This window comes from Monodon monoceros, unplaced genomic scaffold (assembly GCF_005190385.1).
Source record: "Monodon monoceros isolate NGI ecotype Baffin Bay Population unplaced genomic scaffold, NGI_Narwhal_1 Super_Scaffold_14, whole genome shotgun sequence".
NCBI lineage: Eukaryota > Metazoa > Chordata > Mammalia > Artiodactyla > Monodontidae > Monodon > Monodon monoceros.
Window position 1 is genome coordinate 34,351,689 of NW_021703770.1, and position 25,965 is coordinate 34,377,653.

Consider the following 25,965-nt stretch of genomic DNA (forward strand, 5'->3'; position numbering starts at 1 on the left):
TGTTGATCTGTATGTCTACCTTCACATCAGTACTCCACTAGCTTGATTATTGTTGTTTTGTCATAAATTTTGAAATCTGGAAGTGTGAATCCTCCAACTTTGTTCTTTTCCAAGATTGTTTTGGCTATTCTGGGTTCCTTGAAATTCCATATGAATAATTTTCCATATAGAAACTTTGCCAATTTCTACAAAGAAGCTAGCTGGAATTTTGATGTGGATTATGTTGAACCTGCAGATCATTTTGAGGAGTACTGACATCTAACAATACTAAGTCTTCTGATCTATGTAATTGGGATATAATTCCCGTGTATTTAGATCTTCTTTAATTTCTTTCAACAATGTTTTGTAGTTTTTAGAGTGTAAGTTGTATATTTATTTTGGTAAATTTATTTGTAAGTATTTAATTCTTTTTGATGCTATTATAAATGGAATTGCTTTCTTAATTTCACTTTTAAAGAGTTCATTGCTTATTATTATTGTGAACTGATATTTACACAGTCGTTCCTTGGTATCTGTGGGGGAATGGTCCAGGACCCGCCGGGAATACCAAAATCCATAGATACTCAAGTCCCTTAGAGTCAGCCCTCAATATCCATGGTTCTGTATCCACAGATTCAACCAACCATGGGCTGTGTAGTATTTACTACTGAAAAAAATCCACATATAAGTGGACCCATGCAGTTCAAACCTGTGTTGCTCAAGGGTTAACTATATATTGATTTTTTTATCCTGCAACCTTGCTGAACTAGTTTATTGACCCAAAAGTTTTCCAAAGGATACCTTAGGATTTTCTATATACAAGGTCATGTCATCTGCAATAAGACACAGTTTTATTTCTTCCTTACCATCTGGGTACCTTTTATTTCATTTTCTTGCCCAACTGCCCTGGTTAGAACCTCTAATACAATGCTAAATAGAAGTGGTGAGAGCAGATATCTTGTCTTGCTCCTGATCTTAAGGCGAAAGCACCCAGTCTCTGACTATGAACTATATTAGCTGTGGGTTTTTTATAGATGCCATTTATCACACAGAGGAAGTTAGAAAAAACAAGACAGAAAGAAGAAACACAAAAGGCAGATTAAAAGAAAGAGGAAGTAAAAACATATGGAAAGGGAGCAGGAGAATTACATTACTAAATCACATAATCAGGGGGAGGGACTAAACGATAGAAATATGAATTTAAAAATAACTGAAGAGAATTCTAAAGAAATAGATTCTGAAATGCTCTGCCATTAGATAAGTATATGCTTTTGGAAAAACACATAAAAATTCTGTGTGCGTCGGTTTTGTCAATTAGAAAAAGAAAGTAAGGGCATTTATTCTGTAAACATAAAATAGCTATTATGTACTTTTTGTGTACATGTTTACATGTATTTTGTGTGAGGCAGGATGTGAGGCACTGAAGATCTAAAGAGATAATGTACATTTTTAGACTTTATTTTTTGGTATTATATTTCTATATTCTATAAAATAAGTCAAACTATTAAAATAGTGAAATGGAATGAAATGAGATACAGGCAAAGAAGGTAGAAAGTAAAGAAAGAAAAAATATGAAAAGGGAAAAGGTAAAGAATGAAGAAAGATACAGAAAGGGAAGGAAAAATAAGGAAGGTCTGTAAAAATATAGAGAAGTGAATAAGAAAAGAGACTGAGGGAAAAAAAGTTCAAGAAGGACAAAGGGGAGGAAGCAATGAAGGGGGCACAGGAGAGCCACATCTCCACAAATGACTGCTGAAGAGCCAGAAAGGGGAAAGGGTAGAGGAGGAGGGGAAGTATCTTAGTGGTTCACTTTATTGATGGTGATAGGGTCTTTTAATATGAAACATATTTCTTTCACCAAAAGGAAAGTAGGAAACTCTTTGAGGACTACTTAGCTCTGAAGTGGAAAAGAAAAGATAAATATACCTAAAAGAATTTCCAAATGTTAGAAAATTAAATTGTTTTCACCCAGAAAGGATTCTGCTGTAATCCTTTCTCTAGATACTGAGGAAGTCAAAATATGAGTTGTGATCTTGGCTCTGTCATTACTTGACTAGAGACAATTATTCTTCTGACTCCTCAGTTTCCTAATCTATAAAATAAGGAAGTTGGATTAGATGATTCCTAAGGCCTACTTCAGTTTTGACATCCTTAAATTTTACATAAGTTAGCAAAATAAAAATTATTTAAGGGATGAATACTATAAGCTACCAGAAAAAGTAATACAAGAAAGCAAGCAAGATATGCAATTCAAAGGCAAAAAATGTCAACACAAATAACAGAAAAAATTGAGAAAACAAAACACCTAGGTCCACTTAAAGTAAAAATAGCTGTAACCCTCTAGGTGGTAAATGTATTACAAAAATCAGAATCTTTCTGAGCAGTAACATTTATTGGAGAACAGTAGAAATTTATTTCTGATAAGAGTGGGAGACTACAACATCTGAAAAACAGACCAGCAGGAAAAATAAGACACTTGTTCATCTGTATTTCTGTGACTTTTCTCACTTGGCATTATTTGCAACTGTACTTTTATGTCTGGCAGCAGTGCCAACTTCAGTACGAATGATATATTATTTTTATCATGTTGATTACATGTGTTCACCAGTTTAGCTGTCCATATATGCTTGGTGTGGTTTGCAAATAGTCAATGACAAAATCCAGAGCATGGCATTTTCACAGAAAGTGTTTACTGTGAAATTTCTCCTTAGAAGTTTGCTTTTCTTTACAGCTTTGATCCATATGACACGCACAGTCCTACATTTCAAATAATGGCTTATAGTTAAGAAAATGCTTCATTTTGATACAATATGACTATATTAGGATATGGTAGTTCTAGAGAGAACCTAATTTTCTCATGTAATTAGGAAATTTGGTCAAATTTAAAGTCTGCTAAAATTTTCCAAACTGCGCTTCTTCAGTTTTATGGTGACTTGGTACTTACATTCTGTTATTCATCAACACTTCACAGAAATACTTGATTTGTCTGAATGAATTTAAAAACCCACAACTGAAGAAAATCAGAAAAACCTGGTTTTAAATATCAAAAGATCCCGAATGAAAAGTATTTCTACAGGCCACACTGAGCAAGTTTTATTGATCAGTGTACTTCTTTGCAGTATGAAATTGTTGCAAGATTGAACATAAGAAAATAAACTTACTGGTAAATATCTTTCCTGAGGACAGATCTGCCAAGGGGATTGTCAGCCTGGGGAGCCATAGCAACAGAGCCAACCTTCAGAACCATGGTGTCTTCTTTTGCTGCCTGATTAGCTGTAAAAGAAATAGATTAATGAGGTATACAGTAGATCTGTATGCAACTTCATCTTTAAGGAAAATTTTTTGAATAATGGGATAGAGACAAATTAAGATAAGACCATAAATGAGAACAAGGAAAAATTTGTTTAAAATAGAAATATTTAATGCTTTTCTTAACTATTTCCTTTACACCCCAATAACTAGTTCTCTGGATAGACAATTAAAATGGCAATGAAAAAAAACTCCACTCAACATGAAAACATGTGATATTAATTAAATGTAAGTAATATTGAAGCAGTATGTTTATCTAATTTCATGATCTGATAATACTACATCTTTCTCCCAAGTGATTTTCAGCCCTGGGGTTTCAACACTGCATTGTTGTTTACAAATATATTGAAGGATATCAGAAAGGCAGTAACAAATTCTCAAAGTTACTTGAATTTACACAATTAGTAATAATTAAATACAACGCGCGCACACACACACACACACACACACACACAAACACACAATAGCACGTTAGGCTGTAACATGTCAGCTTAATGGCTGCAATGGTGAAGAAAATAATGGCTGCAATTATAAAGAAAGAAAAAACCCAGTAATTGATTAATACGTAAGGACACTTCAACTTTCTATTCTAGGCACTTTTTAATTTTAATAATTTCTATAGTGGAATTACTTGAGAAATAGTAATTTCACACTTGTGTAAAAGTTTTACTTCCTAATGGAATCTAAAGCTAAGTATTCTCAGAAAACAATAAAAGGTAAAAAGGTATATTAATTCTGATTCTTTTCTCTATACTGAATAAAAAATTTTATCACATGTTCTCATGATAAAAAGCCCAACAATTTTTCTATAAGTCACTGGCTAATTTAATGTCTTTTTCTAAAAATTATTTGGAATGAAAAGGTGTTCTTGATGGCCCCATTAATTTACATTAAATTTTACTCCCTCTTCCCCCACAGATGAGTCTACTGTAGTAGCTGTTTAAAATTGTTAACAATACACAACTTTTTGGGTTGTGAAGAAAACATATACTAAAATTCATAATTTCTCTCAAAGAACAACCATCTGCCACAAACGGAACAGAAAAGGACTGGCTGCAAGACCTCAGGAATATCCTGAACAGAACATGCCTACAAAGGCATACAATCCATATTTCCCAAACTGTGGTGGCCAAAGAATGCAAAAGCTAAGAGATTGTTTCCAGCTGCTTCAGCAGAACACTCAGTATGGTCTGACTTAGATTAGTCTAAAAAAGAAAGTTAGAATTAAGAAAATCAAGAAAAGTAAGAAGAAAGATATTCAGTGAGGAAAAGAAAGAACCAGAATAAGATGTACATAAAGGGAGAGGCAAAATGGCAGGGGAAGGGGAAGGACAACAAAAGGGGAAGAAAGAGACAAGCTATCATAATAAATATTAGCATGTGGATGCTACAATAAAGATGGTATTTTTAAATGTCCATAGCAAAAAAGATCAAATAGAAAACTACTTCTCATGCAGTTGTACTATTTTCAAATGACTAGAGGTCTGGCTTGATTATAGGTCCTTATACTATGAACACTGTTTACATTTCATAGATCTTGCATTTTATGCCACGCTTATCAAATAGTTCCATGTGGGTAAAAACCTCTGATTAAGCAGAAGGCCTCAATTAAATCAATAAATAGTAAGCCTGGAGAATAGAGCATACCACAAAAGTGCAATTAGTGTACTTGCTAACTGTTCTTCTAGGCTACAGATACTACCGACCATATGAAAGTCTGAAATGTAATAGAAACACTGCAGTAAATGAGGTACATATGGAAGAAAAATGACGTACTTGGTGTTACATACAAAGCCAGATCCAAGAACAGAATTGTTTCTGTTAGAGCCAAAACTATTCTCACTATATTAAACTGACTATGAAGTTATAATAATAATGATAAAAAGCACTTAATGCAGATCATCCACAAACTAAATTAAAACAATCAATTTTATTACAGAAAGTATTCAGCTTATCAAAATGTACCTTTGATATACAAAAAAATAATAAAAATAGATATTTATGCAAGAAAGTGCCTTGGGTCATTTCTTTAGTTACTTTATAGTTGGCAAAAAAACAAGCTGCCCTTTTTTTTTAAAATTTTGGTATTCTTTTTTTTCTTTAATAAAAACATAAAAACATTTGAAGTTTGCAAATTTCATACCAATACAAGCAAACAGTACCATTAACAGAAACAGTTGAAGATTAGGGGCAAGATGATGATTCCATATAGGTTAATACGTATTTCGTATAAACAGCTGAACTGTGGTGGGAGTGGTAGTAGCTGTAGGCAGTGGTTGAAGGTGTACGCGGGCAAGACTTCTGGGTCCTTGCTCTGGCAAGGATCAGACAAGAGATGTGGTCCACCTGGTCAGAGCTCGCAGCTAAGACTGCAGTCGAAGGCAAGACTCCTGAGCCAACATCATGCACCACAGATCTTCTCTATTTCTGTCCATCCAGAACTGGAGGGTATAACTCTCCCTGACAAAGCCTATTCATGCGATCTATGAGAGGCCCTAATAATTAACTCTGGGCCTTCCAACCTAATATGAATGTTGGTAGGTAACGCAACATCTTACTGGTGAATTACTCTTTATGAATTTATCTATCCCCACCTTGAACTTAAATATATATATATTTTTTAAAAGAACTTTATTGGAATATAATTGCTTCACAGTACCGTGTTAGTTTCTGTTGCACAACAAAGCGAATCAGCTATATGCAAACACATGTCCCCATATCCCCTCCCTCTTGAGCCTCCCTCCCATCCTCCCTATTCCACCCCTCTAGGTCATCGCAAAGCACCGAGCTGATCTCCCTGTGCTCTGCTGCTGCTTCCCACCAGCCAACAATTTTACATTCAGTAGTGTATATATGCTGAAGCTTCTCTCACTTCGCCCCAGGTTCACCCTCCCACCCCCTGTCATCAAGCCCATTCTCTATATGTCTACCTCTTTATTCCTATCCTGCAACTAGGTTCATCACTAACACTTTTTTTTAGATTATATATATATATATATGTGGTAGCATACAGTATTTGTTTTTCTCTTTCTGACTTACTTCACTCTGTATGACAGACTCTAGGTCTATCCACCTCACTACAAATAACTCAATTTCGTTTCTTTTTATGGCTAATATTCCATTGTATATATGTGCCACATCTTCTTTATCCATTCATCTGTCGATGGACATTTAGGTTGCTTCCATGTCCTAGCTATTGTAAATAGAGCTGCAGTGAACATTGTGGTACATGACTCTTTCTGAATTATGGTTTGCTCAGGGTATATGCCCAGTAGTGGGATTGCTGGGTCATATGGTAGTTCTATTTTTAGTTTTTTAAGGAACATCCATACTGTTTTCCATAGTGGTCGTATCAATTTACATTCCCACCAACAGTGAAAGAGGGTTCCCTTTTCTCCAAACCCTCTCCAGCATTTGTTGTTTGTTGATTTTTTGATGATGGCCATTCTGACCAGTGTGACCAACTACGCACTATAGTTTTGATTTGTGTTTCTCTAATGATTAGTGATGTTGAGCATCGTTTCATGTGTTTGTTGGCAATCTGTATATCTTCTTTGGAAAAATGTCTATTTAGAGCTTCTGCCCATTTTTGGATTGGGTTGTTTGTTTTACTGATATTGAGCAGGCTGACCTTCTTGTATATTTTGGAAATTAATCCTTTGTCAGTTGCTTCCTTTGCAAACATTTTCTCCCATTCTGAAGGTGGTCTTTTGGTCTTGTGTATGGTTTCCTTTGCTGTGCAAAAGCTTTTCAGTTTCATTAGGTCCCATTTGTTTATTTTTGTTTTTATTTCCATTTCTCTAGGAGGTGGGTCAAAAAAGGATCTTGCTGTGATTTATGTCATACAGTGTTCTGCCTATGTTTTCCTCTAGAGTTTTATAGTGTCTGGTCTTACATTTAGGTCTTTAATGCATTTTGAGTTTATTTTTGCATTTGGTGTTATGGACTATTCTAATTTCATCTTTTACATGTAGCTGTCCAGTTTTCCCAGCACCACTTATCAAAGAGGCTGTCTTTTCTCCATTGTATGTTCTTACCTCCTTTGTCGTAAATTAGGTGCCCATATGTGCATGGGCTTATCTCTGGGCATTCTATCCTGTACCATTGATCTATATTTCTGTTTTTGTACCAGTACCATACTGCCTTGATTACTGTAGCTTTGTGGTATACTTTGAAGTCAGGGAGCATGATTCCTCCAACTCCATTTTTCTTTCTCAAGATTGCTTTGGCGGACTTGAGGACATGGGGAGGGGGAAAAGTAAGCTGAGACAAAGAAAGAAAGTGGCATGGACATATATACACTACCAAATGTAAAACTGATAACTAGTAGGAAGCAGCTGCATAGCACAGGAAGATCAGCTTGGTACTTTGTGACCACCTAGAGGGGTGGGATACAGAGGATGGGAGGGAGGGAGACGCAAGAGGGAAGAGATATGGGGATATATGTATATGTATAGCTGATTCACTTTGTTGTAAAGCAGAAACTAACACACCATTGTAAGGCAATTATACTCCAATAAAGATGTTAAAAAAAAAAAAGATTGCTTTGGCTATTCAGGGTCTCTTCTGTTTCCATACGAATTGTAAGATTTTTCGTTCTAATTCGGTGAAGAATGCCACTGGTGGTTTGATAGGGATTGCACTGACTGTAGATTGCTTTGAGGAGTAGAATCAGTTTCACAATGTTGATTCTTCCAATCCAAGAACATGGTATATTTCTCTGTTTATGTCATCATTAATTTCTTTCATCAGTTTTTTACAGTTTTCTGAGTAAAAGTCTTTCACCTCCTTAGGCAGGTTTATTCCTTGGTATTTTATTCTTTTTGTTGCAATGGTAAATGGGAGTGTTTCCTTAATTTCTCTTTCTGATTTTTTGTTGTTGGTGTATAGGAATGCCAGAGATTTCTGTGCATTAATTTTGTATCCGGCAACCTTACCAAATGCATTGATTAGTTCTAGGAGTTTTCTGGTGGCATCTTTAGGATTTTCTACGTACAGTATCATGTCATTGGCAAAGAGAGACAGTTTTATTTCTTCTTTTCCAATTTGGATTCCTTTTACGTCTTTTTCTTCTCTGTCGTGGCTAGGACTTCCAAAACTATGTTGAATAATAGTGGTGAGAGTGGACATCCTTGTCTTCTTCCTGATCTTAGTGGAAATGCTTTCAGTTTTTCACCATTGAGTATGATGCTTGCTGTGGGTTTGTCACATATGGCCTTTATTATGTTGAGGTAGGTAGCCTCTATGCCCATTTTCTGGAGAGTTTTTATCATAAATGGGTGTTGAATTTTGTCAAAAGCTTTTTCTGCATCTACTGACATGATCATATGCTGTTTATTCCTTAATCTGTTAACATAGTGTATCACATTGAGTGATTTGCATATATTGAAGATTCCTTGCTTCCCTGGGATAAATCCCACTTGATCATGCTGTATGATCCGTTTTCTTTTTTTTTTTTTGCGGTACGCGGGCCTCTCACTGTTGTGGCCTCTCCTGTTGCGGAGCACAGGCTCAGCGGCCATGGCTCACGGGCCCAGCCACTCCGCGGCATGTGGGATCTTTCCAGACCGGGGCACGAACCTGCGTCCCCTGCATCGGCAGGTGGACTCTCAACCACTGCACCACCAGGGAAACCCTGTATGATCCTTTTAATGTGCTGTTGGATTGTTTGCTAGCATTTTATTGAGGATTTTTGCATCTATGTTCATCAGTGATATTGGTCTACAATTTCCTTTTTTGTGTGATATCTTTTTCTAGTTTTGGTATCAGGGTAATGGTGGCTTCGTAGAATGAATTTGGGAGTGTTTCTCCCTCTGCAACTTTCTGGAAGAGTTTGAGAAGGATCGGTATTAGCTCTTCTCTAAATGTTTGATAGAATTTGCCTGTGAAGCCATCTGGTCCTGGACTTTTGTTTGTTGGAAGATTTTTAATTATGGTTTCAATGTCATTACTTGTGATTCGTCTGTTTATATTTTCTAATTCTTCCTGGTTCAGTCTTCGAAAATTGTACCTTTCCAAGAATTTGTCCATTTCTTTGTGGTTGTCCATTTAATTGGCATATACTTGTTTGCAGTAGTCTCTTATAATCCTTTGTATTACTGCAGTGTCAGTTGTGATTTTTCCTTTTTCATTTCTTATTTTATTGATTTGTGTCCTCTTCCTTTTTTTCTTGATGAGTCTGGCTAATGGTTTATCAATTATGTTTATCTTCTCAAAGAACCAGCTTTTAGTTTTATTGATCTTTGCTACTGTTTTCTTCATTTCCATTTCATTTATTTCTCTTCTGATCGTTATGATTTCTTTCCTTCTACTGATTTTGGGTTTTCTTTGTTCTTCTTTCTCTAGTTGTTATAAGTGTAGTGTAGATTGTTTATTTGAGATTTTTCTTGTTTCTTGGGGTGAGACTGAATTACTATAAACTTCCCTCTTAGAACTGCTTTTGCTGCGTCCCATAGGTTTTGGGTCGTCATGTTTTTATTGTCATTTGTTTCTACGCATTTTTAAATTTCTTCTTTGATTTCTTCAGTGATCTCTTGGTTATTTAGTAGTGCACTGTTTAGCTTCCAGGTATTTGTGTCTTTTACAGTGTTTTTCCTGTAACTGATTTCCAGTCTCATAGCATTGTGGTCAGAAAAGATGTTTGATACGATTTCAATTATCTTAAAGATTCTGAGGCTTGATTTGTGACCCACGATGTGATCTATCCAGGAGAATGTTCCATGTGCACTTGAGAAGAAAGTGTATTCTGCCACTTTTGGGTGAAATGTTCTATAAATATCAATTCGATCTATCTGGTCTATTGTGTCATTTAAAGCTTGTGTTTCCTTATTTATTTTCTGTTTGGATGATCTGTCCATTGGCATAAGTGGGGTGTATAAGTCCCCTACTATTATTGTGTTACTGTCGATTTCTCTTTTCATGGTTGTTGGCATTTGCCTTATGTACTGAGGTGCTCCTATGTTGGGTGCATAAACATTTGTAATTGTTATACCTTCTTGGATTGATCCTTTGGTCATTATGTAGTGTCCCTCCTTACCTCTTGTATCAGTCTTTAAAGTCAATTTTATCTGATACGTGTATTGCTACTCCAGCTTTCTTCTGATTTCCATTTGCATAGAATATCTTTTTCCATCCCTTTACTTTCAATGTATCCCTAGGTCTGAAGTGGGTCTCTTGTAGACAGCATACATATGGGTCTTGTTTTTATATCCATTCAGCCAGTCTGTGTCTTTTGGTTGAGGCATTTACACTCAAGGTTATTATCTATATGTGTTTCTATTACCATTTTCTTAATTGTTTTGGGTTTGTTTTGTGGGTATTTTTCTTCTCTTGGGTTTCTTGCTTAGAGAAGTTTCTTTAGCATTTGCTGTAAAGCTGGTTTGGTGGTGCCAAATTCTTGTAGCTTTTGCTTGTCTGAAAAGCTTTTGACTTCTCCATTGAATCTGAATGATCCTTGCTGGGTAGAGTAATCTTGCTTGTAGGTTTTTCTCTTTCATCTCTTTAAATATATCCTGCCACTCCCTTCTGGCCTGCAGAGTATCCACTGAAAAATCAGCTGATAACCTTACGTGGATTCCTTTGTATGCTATTTTTTTGTTTTTCCCTTGATGCTTTTAATATTTCTTATTTGAATTTAATTTTTGTTAGTTTGATTAATTTGTGTCTTTTTGTGTTTTTCCTCGGGTTTATCCTGTATGGGACTTGCTGTGCTTCCTGGATTTGGGTGACTATTTCCTTTCCCATGTTAGAGAAGTTTTCCACTATAATCTCTTCAAATATTTTCTCAGACCCTTTCTTTTTCTCTTCTTCTGGAACTCCTAGAATTTGAATGTTGGTGCGTTTAGCGTTGTCCCAGAGGTCTCTGCGATAGTCTTCAATTCTTTTCATTCTTTTTTCTTTGTTCTGCTCCTCGGCAGTTATTTCCACCATTTTGTCTTCCAGCTCATTTACTCATTCTTCTGCCTTGGTTATTTTGTTATTGATTCCTTCTAGTGTATTTTTCATTTCAGTTATTTTGTTGTTCATCTCTCTTTGTTTGTTCTTTAGTTCTTCTAGATCTTTGTTAAACATTTCTTGTATTCTCTCAATCTATATTTCCATTCTATTTCCGAGATTCTGTATCATCTTTCTCATTACTCTGAATTCTTTTCCAGGTAGATTGCCTATTTCCTCTTCATTTATTTGGTCTTGTACCTTGCTCCTTTATCTGTGACATATTTTTTGCTGTCTCATTTTTTTTTTTTAATGAGTGGGACTGTGTTTCTGTTTTATTGGTTGTTTGGCATGAAGCTTCCAACACTGGAGTTTGTAGGCTATTGGGTAGAGCTGGGTCTTGGTGCTGAGATGAGGACCTCTGTGAGACCTCACTCTGATGAATATTCCCTGGGGTCTGAGGTTCTCTGTTAGCCCAGTGGTTTGGACCTGGAGCTCCCACCACAGGAGCTTCTGCCTGACCCCGGGCTCGCGAACCAAGATCCTGCAAGCCACATGGGGTGGCCAAAAAAAAAAAAGAGAGAATAACAAGGTAAAAAATAAATTTAGACTAGGAAACTGACAGATATGTTAGAAAGTATATAAAAATAAAAATATAGATGAATCAACAACTGGAAGGTACATCAGTACCACAATAGGAAGAAAGAGGTAGAGGGGGGGAAAAAAACTGTGTGTGTGTGGGGGAAGGCCTTGGCTGTGGAAGGCATGGCCTAAGCCAGGGCGAGGTTTGGGCAGTGGGTGGGGCCAATGCTCAGGACCACAGGGCAGGAAAAGGCCATGGGGTCTGTGGGGGATGGGGTTTAGGCTCAAGAAACAGAAGGGGCCCAGGCATGCCCTCCACCCCTGGTCTCAGAGGGCAGCGGACCTCACCTGGGAGCCCAGCAGGCTTCCTGAGCTCCAATGGGCAGGGCAAACACGCTCCTCTCCTCTCCTGCTCCTCTGGTCTGGGGTCTGGGAGGGCCCCTCCCGCCTGCCTCTCCTGATCTCCCCGGCCTCCCTCTTATGCCCCCAAGGACCCACACAGCCTGGAGGGGGCTTGGAGGGCAGGGTAAAGGCCTGGGAGCTCAACAGGCTCCCCAAGCCTGAATGGGTGGGGCAATCGCCCTCCGCTCCTCTCCCGCTCCTTCCCAAAGGCCCCTCCCACCTGCCTCTCCTGTTCTCCCCTCTGCCTCCTTCCTATGCCCCCAGTACCCACATGACCTGGAAGGGGCTTTGGAGGGCAGGGGATCTGCCTGGGAGCTCAGCAGGCTCCCCTGGCCTGAGTGGGCAGGGCAAATACCCTCTGCTCCTCTCCTGCTCCTCCCACAGGGCCCCTCCCACCTGCCTCTCCTGATCTCCCCAGCCTCCCTCCTATGACCCAAGGACCCACATGGCCTGGATGGGGCTATGGAGGGGGGGAACCGGCTTGGGCGCTCAGCAGGCTCCCTGGCCCAAGTGGGCCAGGCAATCGCCCTCCACTCCTCTCCCGCTCTTCCTGGAGAGTCCCTCCCACCTGCCTCTTATGACCTCCCCAGCCTCAGGGGTGCCGATCCTTTCTGGCCTCCACTTCTCCTCCTCTCTCAGTCCCCCTATGTGCTACCGGTTCAATCTGGGGTTCCTCCCATCCCCTTGGGCATCAGAGTCCTCCACCGGCAGCCAGCAGGCACCCTAGTTGTGGGGAGATGCTAACTCCACGTCTTCCCACACAGCCATCTTGACTCCACCTCAAAGCTTCTCTTTTTTCGTTTACTTCACCTGCATTTACTAGTTGGACCAAATGAGGAAATGTTCCCTCTAGAAGCATTTTCAACACAAAAATGAATGCCTTCCTTCTTTGCTTTAACTGTATTTTTAAAAATTAAGTCTCATGAGGAACTACTCACTCTAGAAGACTCATTAGATCCAAAACTCAGTCCTCTGTTATGAAATAAGTAGCTCTAGCTGGAAGACAAACACCTGTAGATTCAGAATCTTGATAATAACTGCACATAAAGCAAGCAATATTCAAGTCGAAAACCAGACTTTCAATATCACTTCTTTAAATATCAGAATGTTAAATATAATTTTCTTATTGTTAAATGAATTTTAAGATGAACTATTATAAACTTTTACATTTACTGTAAAATGAAACATGAGTCTGAAAGATTTTATCTTTTCTTGAGGCAAGAGTATGTATTGAAAATGAAAAGGCTATGAACTCTGAAATTATGAGCTTGTATAAGTAACCAAAAGCTTAAATAAGGAGCAGAATTTTCATGTAATTGTCAGACAAAGTCAGACTGTTGATCATAACTAAGTTTCCTTAAATTCAACATAAAATAAAAGCATTTTAGAGACTTCAATTTTTCCTTTAAGATTCTCAATATAAACTCTACATAATAAAACATCTAAAGTCTCAAGTTTTATAAAGCCAGAACTATACTGACAACCCTACACAAAGCCATCAACAAAAGGTTTTATTAGTTATTGTCATACTTGCAGTTTAAGACAGAAAGAAGGTTCAATAAATGTGTAACCTAATGATTATGTATATTAATGGGAAATGTAGTTGCATCTAGTTTACCAATCATCTCTGATCAACAGGCACAAATTGCTTGGAGATAGTTTTATAAAATAGTTCCGGCTGAGAAGTATGATATAGCAGCATTTTAGTATGCTATCACACTCAATAAGACATAATTTACATTTGGTTTAATTAATCTGATAAAAATATTATGACCATTTGAATTAAGAGTAGCAATGCCGAAAGATAACGTGTCAAAAAAATCTAACATAATACGTCAAAACCTTTGAATTTTTGGCATGCATTTTTATATACTTTTTTGTGGATAGGCACATAGTTTGGCAATTCATAACATCTCAGGTAGATACAGATATGAGAACAGGTACAAGTAAAGATGTGTACATGTAGATATACATATAGATATACACATAGAGAGACACACACACAAACACACACACACACACACAAGGCAAAGACACCCCAAAAATGAAAAGACATATGCAATACAATGTAGGTCAAACAAAAGGCTTAACACAAAGAGCTCTTAACAAATGATGAAGTTGAGCAACTCCTTAGAAAAAAAGTGTACTTTTCATTAATGAGACTGAGAAAAGACCAAAAAGTTTCATAAACCTCTGTTAGAATGACAGTGTGGAAACAGTATACACTGCTACAGCCATTTAGGGGGGCATTTTGACATCCCTTAATATTTTGAAGATATTTATACCCTTTGATCTAGCAATCCTTTTGCTAGGAATTTATTTTATATATACTCACCCAAGTCATGAAAAATGCCACTAAAAAGGTGTTTATTACAAAAAGTATTCACACAAGCAAAGGATTAAAATTAACCAAAAGTCCACAGAGAAATGTGGCAGACCATATTTTCCAAAGATGGCTATAACAAGATCCCACCCACAGCCTCACCGCATACTCTTATTCAAGGTTACCTGCTTAGCAGGTGCTTAGGGATCAGAATTTTGAACTTATACCTTAAAAATCCCACCACAAGCACCACCAAAAAAAAAAGAAAAAAGCAGCTTTAAAAATAAAATAGCAAGAGTTTAGAAATTTTCTTGCAATTACAATCAATTGGAGATTTTCCTAGTTATAGCAGCCAAATGGGAAATTTAAAACAACATCAACAAAACTGTGTGATATATAGTATTAGTCATGAAACATAACTAATTGGTCATAAAACAATAAGCCAACAAATGACAAACAAACAAAACAAATGCACACACAAGGGAAATAAAGCTGTTCCTTTCCCACCCTTTTCTCAAATAGCCAGATTTGTATTCCTTCAGACATCTACACAAATCAATGAAACACAAGAACCTGTTTCAATAAACCACCACTGAGTATGACAGAAAAAAGAAGCTAGAGTTAACCACGGAAACTGCTGACCTGTGTCTCATTGTGAAGGTGCTCAGCACACAGGTACTACCACCCCTACTAAGAGGGAGCTCCCATTGCTCTTTCCGTTGACTCAACTATGCCTGCACATCAGTATTGTTCAGAAAATACCATAAATCCTGTCCTAGTCAAAAGGGCTTCCAAGCAGATTGATGGTTACTCAAAAACACAGAATCCTAAACAAAGAACTACATATAAGCCAGCAATTTCACTCCTAGGTATATATCCAAAAGAATTAAAAATGGGCTCAAACAGACGTTTGTATATAGTAGCATTACTCACAATAGCCAACCCAACAGTGGAAACAACCTAAGTATCTGATAGAGACTGGATAAACAAAATGGGGTGTATCTACACAATAGATATTATTCGGGCATAAAAAGAAATGAAACTGTGATACATGCTACAACACGAATGGACCCGGAAAACATTATGCTAAGTGAAATAAGCCAGACACAAAAGGACAAATATTCTGTGATTCAACTTTTATGAAATATCTAGAAGAGGAAAATTCAGAGAGACAGAAAGTAAATCAGAGGTTACCAAGGGGGAGTTACTGCTTAATATATAAGGCATAGAGTTACTGTTTGGGGTGATGAAAACATTTTGGAAATAGACAGTGGTGAAGGCTGCACAAGATTGTCAATATAATTTATGCCATTAATGCAGTGTGTGGTGTGTTTGCTAATTTTTTAAAGCAATTTTTAATTATCTTAGGTATATAGAACACAACATTTGAGTTTAACAAAACAACTGAAAGTATAAGCTTTACTAGCAAAAGACCTAAAGAAAAAAAATCTCATATTTCTTACTCTAGTAATTAGTAGAGTCAGAAACATACCCAATATTTTGATATAACTCCTAAAGATTTAGTTGTAAAGTGACTATAACATATTTACTCTTTTTAAAATACACCAAACTGCAACCTACAACCTGCTACCATATTACAAAAAGAAAAACTAAAGTCCTTAGATGTAGGTTATTGAAAATCATAGCAAAAAAAAAAAAAAATTCTGAAGACATACCTTCAATACTTGGCTGCATTTCTTCTGTTTTTGGAACAAAAATTCTGATTACACTTGTGTTGATATAAATCAAAGGTAAATTGCGTGAAGTCAGCGTATGGGTCCTCATGGGCTGACCAGGAGATTTTCTTTTCTCTTTTTGGGTCCTTGGTAGTTTTGCTTGAAATATACTTGCAATAGCATTAAGTAAAGGAAAACAAAGGACGATATCAAAGGCTTGTGCTGAAAGAAGTATTTCATGAAGAAAATGAGGGGAACCATCTGTTAAACCTTCAGGTAACTTATGAAAACTTCTTCGCTCATTTCTTGATGTTAACTTGTGGCGAACATTTTTTGTTACAGCTTTCGTATATGTCAAAGAGAGAAATCCATGCTGCTGATGAGAGCCATCTAGAAGTTTTGCAGTTGTCTGTTCCAGAAAAAGGAAATCACAATACATGTTTATTAAAAAAAGGGGAAAAAAACACAAAACAAACTATTTGAAAGCAGAAAACAATCTCGGTTGATACTTTAATCTTTTATCACGTCCACACTTTTTTTTTTCATGACTGGTCAGCTGTTTATTACAAATAAAAAAATAAAAGCATACTTCTTAATGAGCACATTACTGATCAATTCCATAAAAAGGGCAAAAGCCTCTAAGACAAAATGACTGAACTTGAAGTTAGGAATCCTGAGTTGTAGTTCTAGATCTTGAGTGAGGTAATTAACCTCTTTGTGCTTGTTTCTATAATTTCTACTTTTTCTGTAACGTTCAGAATTTAGAACAGATCATATCTAGATTTATCTTTTCATTCTTGATAATTTTTCATTAAGAGTAGTAATATGCCATCATAATTTGGGTCAGAGAGGGGTTTTCTATGTACGTGAAATTGAAATACCATGTTATGTATTTCCATTTGTGAAATGGAACCAATAGTTTTCCTGAACCAATTAATGTACATAAAATTCTAATTTGCATATTACTCAAAATAAAATTAGAGTTAAGTTGTTATATTCCACATTCCCAACCCCTCTTCCCAAGGCCTGATGAAGACTTTTAGGTATTAGAGTCCAAAGAGTGATGTTAAGAGAGGAAGTGAACCAAGGAAGAAGAACAAGAAGGAAATACATTCACATAAAAAAGAAAAAAGTTAGAAGTAGCAAAGCAGCAATGTGTTTGAGCCTGTTATCCCATCACTAGTAAACCTCTTCTACTTCCATTTTCTTCCTCTCATTTTGTTGCCTATCACCTAATGAAAAGAAAATAGTATGAAATTCAGTTTTTACTGTTACTTTTGTTTTTAACCTGGACTTTATAATGAAGAAAGGTGAGATAAAATTTACCTTTGCATATGTTTTTTTCTCAAAGTTAATTTTCTCCCCATTAAAAAAAACTTGGAAAGTAGGCATTACATGAATATGCAATATAATCACTTTTCATATAATTGTCCTGCCCTTAAAGCATTTTTTACTATTTCCAACTTTCTCACTGCCTCTTATCTAAGTTCCCTTTCGTTTTGCTTTCTACACTCAAAACCAAAGGAAATACAGTAAAACAAGAAAAAGTGATCCCAGTCTTATCGCTATGATGCTAGATTGCAGGCAACAGTGGATGGAGAAGGGTGCTGTGGTATGGCCCCAATGGAAGAGGCCACAGCAACAGTGTCTCTAGGTGTCTCAACCAGGAATTAGGGTGGGGAGGGGTAGAATCAACCACTAATCTAAATAACCCACCTCAAATCTTAATTAATGGCAACATTTGAATCCTGGAAATAGTATAAAAAGTGTTTCAATGTATAAATGTTTTGATTTGGGAAAGATATTTTTAAACATGTTGAATGTAGGTACTCTTGAAAGGTCAACACCCATGAGAGCAAGTGTGTTGAACTGCTATATCCCTAACTCCCCTAATAAAAGGCGGGAAAAATTAAAGAATGAATGAATACTAACTGGAGTTGAGATAATATAAATATTACTTTTCATGTAGTAATAATCAATATTTTATACTATTTAAAGTGAAAAGTTAGAAAGCAATGATGATTAATGAAATGTTAAGAAAATTTAAAAATTTAGAAAAATTGATAAAATTTTAAAGGGCATTAACATGGTATCTTAAATGGGAGTGAAATCCAAAAGGGAGGGGATATATGTATATGTATGGCTGATTCATTTTGCTGTGCAGTAGAAGCTAACACTGTAAAGCAACTATACTCCAATAAAAATTAATTTTAAAAAACTCAAAAAAAGGGGGCATTAACAATAATTTTGGTTTTCTTTCATGAATACATGTTAAAATAAAGAAAGTTCCTCATGGATGCTAATGAACAATTAAAGAGAAGAAAATAAATCTAAACAGAGCTTCCACTAACATAAAAAATTTTCCAGACTAGACTAGAAAAAATTCAAAATCAGAAACTAGTATTTGCTATGCAAATACAATGTTAAACACTAAATCTAAGAACACAATTATTTAAAATATTTGGCTAATTTTTATACTCTTTTTAAAGATATATGTCTTAAATTCCTTTTGAGCTACAGAAAAGGGGAAGGAAAGAAATACTAGTTTACACATGCTAAGAAAATGTCTAATAATGTTTGCACTGATTTAATAGTTTCTTAAGAAAACTGCTATTACCATTGTGATAATCTGCTCTTAACATTTAAAAATTACATGCATTTTTATTGACTTTAAAAATGTCACTTAAAAGAACTTGCTTAATAACGTATTCAGATATTTTGTACCACTAGGGAAAAAAAGGTTCTAAACTTCTAAAACCCACTGGTATACAGTCTACCGTTCATCTTCCGTCCAGTAAATGACAGACGTACAGCCTTGTCCAGATATAACAGGCACCAAATAAGGTACTTGGAGTTAGTTCTGAGAAGGAAATGGTATAATAATAGGGAAAAAAAGCAATGTAAGGAAGAATCATAAAAAGAATGACAAAAGCAGTATGGTCAACTCTTGATCATTCAATACATGTATAATTTAACAAGCATATTCAACATCCTACTTTGATTTTCTAATGCTGATGGTAAAATTAGTTTATATTCACAAAACCAGAATGACAAATAGCATACTCAAGTAACCCAGAAACAAATTATAGTGAAAACCAGTCTATGATTTAAGAATACATTATAGTTCATTTACAAAGTGAATGATACAGAGGAAGATGAAAATCAAGAGTTGACTCTATGGATAGTTCAATTCCTTCTCTGGGTTCCTGTTAATGGGAGTTCTGTAGCATAATTTAAAAATGATTTCTTACAGAAGGAAAGAAGCCAGAGCAATTACTGAAAGGGTCCTGCTTGCTGATGGGTCGAACCAACAAGGTGCGTCTGTTCAGCTTGTCAGTACAGGAAAGGAAGACACCTCCACATTGCCCCAGAGACCAACACTCTTCCCCAAGGCTTGAGGTGATGGACAGGAGCAAAGAAGGTGAAAAGACAAAAAGCAATAAAAGCCATAAGCAAAAAAATGTGGATAGTTTTAGTTCTGCTCAAGTTTGCATAGGTTTAGGTTTGAGCCACTGCTCGGTATGGCCTCTACCTGGACCATCTTCTGCAAAAGCATTGTTAATGGAAGTAAACAAAAAGTAGTTGCTTTTAATGTAAATGACTACTTTTAATTTATAATAAAGAACAATCCAACATGAACTCACTTATGAATAGGAAAAACTTCTAAAAGGTCAACATAATAATACATTAATGGTAAAGTATATTAATAAAAGCAATCCTACCTTTGTGTTATTGAAAAATTTACTTAATTGCTCTAACAGGAAAATGGATACAAAACACAAGCAGCTTAAAGGAAGTAATAGTTTTATTTTATAATGTAATATTGGAAGAAAAGGTCAAAAAGAATTTACTGAGCTCTAATTCTTGTAACCATTAGTCCCGTTGCATGAAAGAACAAAGAAAAACAGTTTATAATATATTTCTTAAAAATCATAATTACTAAATGAGTCTCACCACAGGTTTTTCTTTGCACTGTAGAAATACTCCTTCAAAATGTCCTGACTGCCAACCTTCCCCTGGCCTGGAAAACATAAGTTCACCTTATCTGTTCTCTTCAATTTTTCTGAGTTAAAAAAATTGAGCATATATAACTATTTCAAGTAGTTCTGATGTAAACAACACTACACTGAACTAAAACGTGGATCTGACAATGCAATCAACAGAACAATTTACATTAGCACCACACCCTGGTAGTTCTTCAGAGAAGCATTTGTCTTAATGATAAATTCTAAATTTACGAAGGTTATTTTTCTTTCTCACCCATGAGACTCTAAGGTCCGTAAGGACATGGTTTATGTCTATTTTTGTTAAACACTAAATCCCTAGTGCTTAGCATAGTGCTTGGGACATAATATGCATTCAGTAAATATTTTGATTAAATGAATGAATAAATTATCTAAATATTTAAAACTTACATAAATTTAACAGTAAAATCATTGATAATCTAGAACATAAATTGTAATATTCACATAATCAAGAAATTATTTCAGCAATAAAATAAAATTCATGTATCACTTGCTAGGATCATTTTGATACAGAGATATACCATTCAGAAGAAACTGAAGAGCTAACCATTCCATTATCAAAAATCAATTAATGATTCACTGTTACTACAACAAAAACAAGTATCATACACTTGGTAAAATAATACTATTATAACAGGTATTAATATAAACCCAACAAAATATTTTGACCATCACAGTTATGACATAATTTTTTGGCTATGACAGAGTTGAGAGTTATTTACATGAACAATATGATATGTATAATAAAGAATGAAAGTTCGAATGTTTTTAATGCAGAATTAGAAACCCGTTAAATAAAAAAGACTTTGGGGCTTCCCTGGTGGCACAGTGGTTGAGAGTCTGCCTGCTAATGCAGGGGACACGGGTTTGTGCCCCGGTCCGGGAAGATCCCACATGCCGCGGAGCGGCTGGGCCCGTGAGCCATGGCCGCTGAGCCTGCGCGTCGGAGCCTGTGCTCCGCAACGGGAGAGGCCACAACAGTGAGAGGCCCGTGTACCGCAACAACAACAAAAAAGACTTCGTCTTTTAGAGTATATAATGCATCAATAAAGGTACAGAAACGTGTACTTCTGCAGACACTTAATTGCTGAATGAATAAATATTATGAATCCAGGAAAAACAGGACTGTAAGGCTGTTTCTTTGCCAAAATACTATGAAGTAGAAAATATGATGCTGTTTAAAAAATAATTTTACAAAAGCATGTGTGAGTTTTATGGTATGTGAATTATATTTCAGTTAAAAAAAACTCAATTCCAGGGTAGTGTTATAAAACAAAAAAAAATCTCCTAAAAGCATTCGTATTTTTATTTTGGAAAAATTAATAATAAAATTGCTATATATCTTTATGAAAATATCTAAAACATTACTTTTTTACTACCATTACTTATTATTATAAACAAATCATATTTACTTATAATCTACTTTTGATAGAAATTTATTAGGAAGGAAAAATGTGATTCTAGGAATATCCACCACATGTTCATTAATCATCTGTGAGATAAGAAAAGTACTCAAAGTTGTAAGGAACATGAGATGCTGCTCCATTTCAATCTATGGTATAGGGAATGGATGAGGAGTATTCATCAAAAACCAGAGCCATTAACTGTGTCCCAGACATCTTGGCAAATATACAACATGCATAACAAATTGCGAGGTGATTAGTAAAAGCAGCTTATTTCATTTAATATGGCAGTGTGGATATTTATGAACAGATTTGCCTTCTTAGAAAGCAAAACTTTATTATATTCCATATATGAATGAATACCAAGTAAAATTAACCAATATATTTCTTAAGAACCATCTTTGGGAATATGTACAGTATTTTTTTAAAAATTAAGGAATCAAATTAAAATATAAAAATTCTTTTATAGACTTTGTTCAAGGAAAATATAGCTTTTCCCATATTCATTATTCATTAATTACCTGCTTCTATAGTGATCAATATTGAAACTTTCTATTTTACATTTCACTTTGGTGTACACATCCTGGACATCTATGGAAGCACTGAGATCTTCTAGTTCACTGACCATACAAAGTTCTGCAATAAGAAGCAAATATTAATATCAGTATAGGGTTCACAATCAATATTAAAACTTTCTATTTACATTTAATGTTAGCATGTATATCCTTGACATCTACAGAGGGACTAAGACTTTCTGTTCATTAACCACATAAGATTCTAAAATAATAAGGAAAATTAATATCAGTATAGGCCTCGAAATTAAGATACGATGCTTATTTCAAAACAGGGGAAATCCCAGTTAATGTATGAAGTGCTACATCTAATATCAGTCAACAGTCTTTGCAATACATTTAGTGATATGACCAATGAAGAAATTACCTCATGGCTTTTGAAGTGAATTTTAATACAAATAAGACAAAATTTAGGTATTATAGGCAACATGTTAGTATTACTAATAGAAATCACTTGAGTTAGACTTAATGATTGATTTAAATGCCAATGATAAATAAAACTAAGTCTCCAATTTCTCCTAAAAATAGTGTTTAATAGTTTATCTTTTCAGTAGAAAAGTAATCCTGTACCTGTGCCTTTATTTTCAGGATCTGGAGCAAAGAGCTTTATAGTAATTTTGGGGAGCACCCACTGCATCCACAGACTAACACGACCACTGGATCCACCAATATTACTTGTAGTTTGTTCCAAGGTAACAGAATCGGAGAATGGTGAATCATCAACTGCTTGTACAGAATCTCCCTGGGATGAGGAAGAACAACAATACTTTGTAACATAAATAAAAATAACTAAAAATGTATAATTTAAAATCTGCAATTACTGCTTATAACTTATCATATATGATAATGCAAATCATATAAATGTTTATACATAATGCCAGTAATATAAGCATACACTGATCATATGGTTTTCATAGTTACAGTGTACATGCATGCCATTCCAGTTCCTCTAAATGAGTTAGGATCATACCAATGAGTATTTCCTTATAGAGTAGCTATAGCCAAGGGCCAAACTGGGCTCTATTTTTGGAAATAAAGTCTTACTACCTCACAGCCACATCTACTCATTTATCTATTGCCTACGACTACTGATTAGCAGAGTTAAGTAGCTGCTTTAGAGCTGCTATGATCCACAAAGCCTACAATATTTACTATCTTGTCATTTATGGAAAAAGTTTGTCTACCCCTGCTATGGTGTATTTATGTATGAATATATAATAACCATAGTAAAACACAGCATAATCACCATGATTTAAGAAACAGCAAAACAGTCATCATGCCTCACATATTTTAATATTAAGGAGACATTTAAAAGCAGATTCGACAACAGATTTTTTAAATGATTTATATGGTTAAAAGTCTCTTAATTAGAGGTACAGAGCATGAGTGTGTGTGTGTGTGTTATGGTTATCTTTACAGAAATATATTTGGCAAATTATACATATCCTACAGAAAGGTACAATAAAAATGATAACAATGAAACAAAATGTAAGTAAAATGAGCAGGTTTTTGATAAATACCTCTTAGCTCAACAAATTTTCCCAGGTTAATATTCAATGTTTTGCACATTTGAGATGGTATTATTTTGTAATTTGATGTACTTCAGAGTGTATCTCCAGCCCAATAAGAGGCAGCTGAAGCCCAAGAATATAACCCTTGGATCACAGACCTCAGCCCAGAAGAAGGGAATCTTGCAGCTTCAGAGAACCTGCCATACATGCTGGCCCCAAACCTTCATCAGAGCATAAGCTTATTCAGTTCAACAAATACATACTGAATTCTGGATATGTATAAGGTCCTAAATTTGGTACTAATAAACTTTCTGTAAAAGGTCTGTTGGGTTGTTTTTTAATCTTTTAAGCAGGTGAAAATAAATCCTGGTTTGAAGATGAACAGCTTCAGTCTCAAAGGCAGGAAGAGATGGTGCCAGAGACAGTGATCACTCACTCATGTATTCTGTTCTTTTAGGATTAGCTACCAAGTATTTGGGTTTTTTAAATCCCAACTTTGCTGTCCATCTAAAACCTTCAAAAAAACTCCAGAAGCTAAACTCATTCTCTGTGAACTGATCAAATACACCAGAGCATGCTTACTTTTTTAAAAGATGTATATATATATTCATGTACCAAAATGTTCATTGCAGCTCTATTTACAATAGCCCGGAGATGGAAACAACCTAAGTGCCCATCATCGGATGAATGGATAAAGAAGATGTGGCACATATATACAATGGAATATTACTCAGCCATAAAAAGAAATGAAATTGAGCTATTTGTAATGAGGTGGATAGACCTAGAGTCTGTCATACAGAGTGAAGTAAGTCAGAAAAAGAAAGACAAATACTGTATGCTAACACATATATATGGAATTTAAGAAAAAAAAATGTCATGAAGAACCTAGGGGTAAGACAGGAATAAAGACACAGACCCACTGGAGAATGGACTTGAGGATATGGGGAGGGGGAAGGGTAAGCTGTGACAAAGTGAGAGAGAGGCATGGACATATATACACTACCAAATGCAAAACAGATAGCTAGTGGGAAGCAGCCGCATAGCACAGGGAGATCAGCTCGGTGCTTTGTGACCACCTGGAGGGGTGGGATCGGGAGGGCGGGAGGGAGGGAGATGCAAGAGGGAAGAGATATGGGAACATATGTATATGTATAACTGATTCACTTTGTTATAAAGCAGAAACTAACACACCATTGTAAAGCAATTATACCCCAATAAAGATGTTAAAAAAAAGATGTATATATATTTAAATATTAGTTATATGTACTTAAGCTTAGTTTGATAGGCAGCATGATGTATTGAAGACAGTATGGCCATTCTTTGTTCCAATTACACCAAGCAAAGCAGAAAGCTCACTGCTCGTGATGTTTTCATCTAAATGCTTTTCCAAAACTAAGTGGCCCTAAATCTGCTAAAATTGAAATTCCTAGAATTTGAGAAGCTATATAAAAATTCAGGTTTCTGGTTAGCTGTCTAAAGTAACACATCTAATGAAAAGCACAAACTAATCCCAGAAAAAGATACATTTTAGAAAGTCAAATTCAATAAAAGACAGCATAATGTAGTCAGTATGCCTTTCTCTATGGATTGGGCCTTAGAGCAGAAGAATTCATAAATTAAATTCTCCCTCCAACACTTAGAAGAACATTATAATCCCAAGAATGGAAATTGTAGGGAAAAGACCATCTCAAATCAATGAAACCTTGATTTTTAACACTATTAAGTATACTTAGTAGGAATGCTAAGAAAACTGTGGCTTCAAATTTAATAAGCAAGCACTCCTGAGAAAAAGTTTTACTCTCCTTCTTCATGCAGTTTCAATTTTCATTTTGGATTTACAACACTTGGTGCGGTATTGTTAAATATGTTTGTGCATTAATTTTCTGCTCTATTTCTAAATCTATAGCAAAAATTGAGCCAGAATTGGAGACGCTGAACTATTTTCCCACACCTCTTTAGCCAAGGTCTAAAATATACAGTTCAATTCTTTCACCATTTTGTCGCAAATTGACCAAAATACTGAGTTTATTATGCTAGCTGAATTTATCTTTGTTCATCTGGAAGAGCAAACACTTCAGCCCTTCATCCTTGGCCTGCTTCAGAGCTCAGGGATGATCATACTTTTGGCCACACTGCTACTCTCCCTTATCAAAATAACTCCAGCATTCTTTTTCAATCACAAAACTTCCCAAAGGTCTAAACACTTCCACTGCTGTTTGTACTTAAGTCAACGATAACAAGTGGACTGCTG

At 35.7% G+C, this 25,965-nt stretch overlaps 1 protein-coding gene across 5 annotated transcripts in view; it reads right to left on the bottom strand.

Moving 5' to 3' along the window:
* VPS13B (vacuolar protein sorting 13 homolog B) overlaps positions 1-25,965 on the bottom strand; it is a 778,183-nt gene that overhangs the window by 358,563 nt on the left and 393,655 nt on the right. For 4 of the 5 annotated variants that reach the window (XM_029222782.1, XM_029222780.1, XM_029222779.1 and 1 more), the window contains 5 exons: positions 22,774-22,945; positions 22,153-22,267; positions 19,455-19,596; positions 16,204-16,612; positions 3,141-3,252 (listed from right to left, as the gene is read on the bottom strand). In XM_029222782.1, the coding sequence (XP_029078615.1) occupies positions 3,141-3,252; positions 16,204-16,612; positions 19,455-19,596; positions 22,153-22,267; positions 22,774-22,945 (950 nt within the window). Of the gene's footprint in view, positions 1-3,140; positions 3,253-16,203; positions 16,613-19,454; positions 19,597-20,157; positions 20,225-22,152; positions 22,268-22,773; positions 22,946-25,965 lie in introns of all 5 variants that reach the window. The other variant, XM_029222781.1, reaches the window with a different exon arrangement.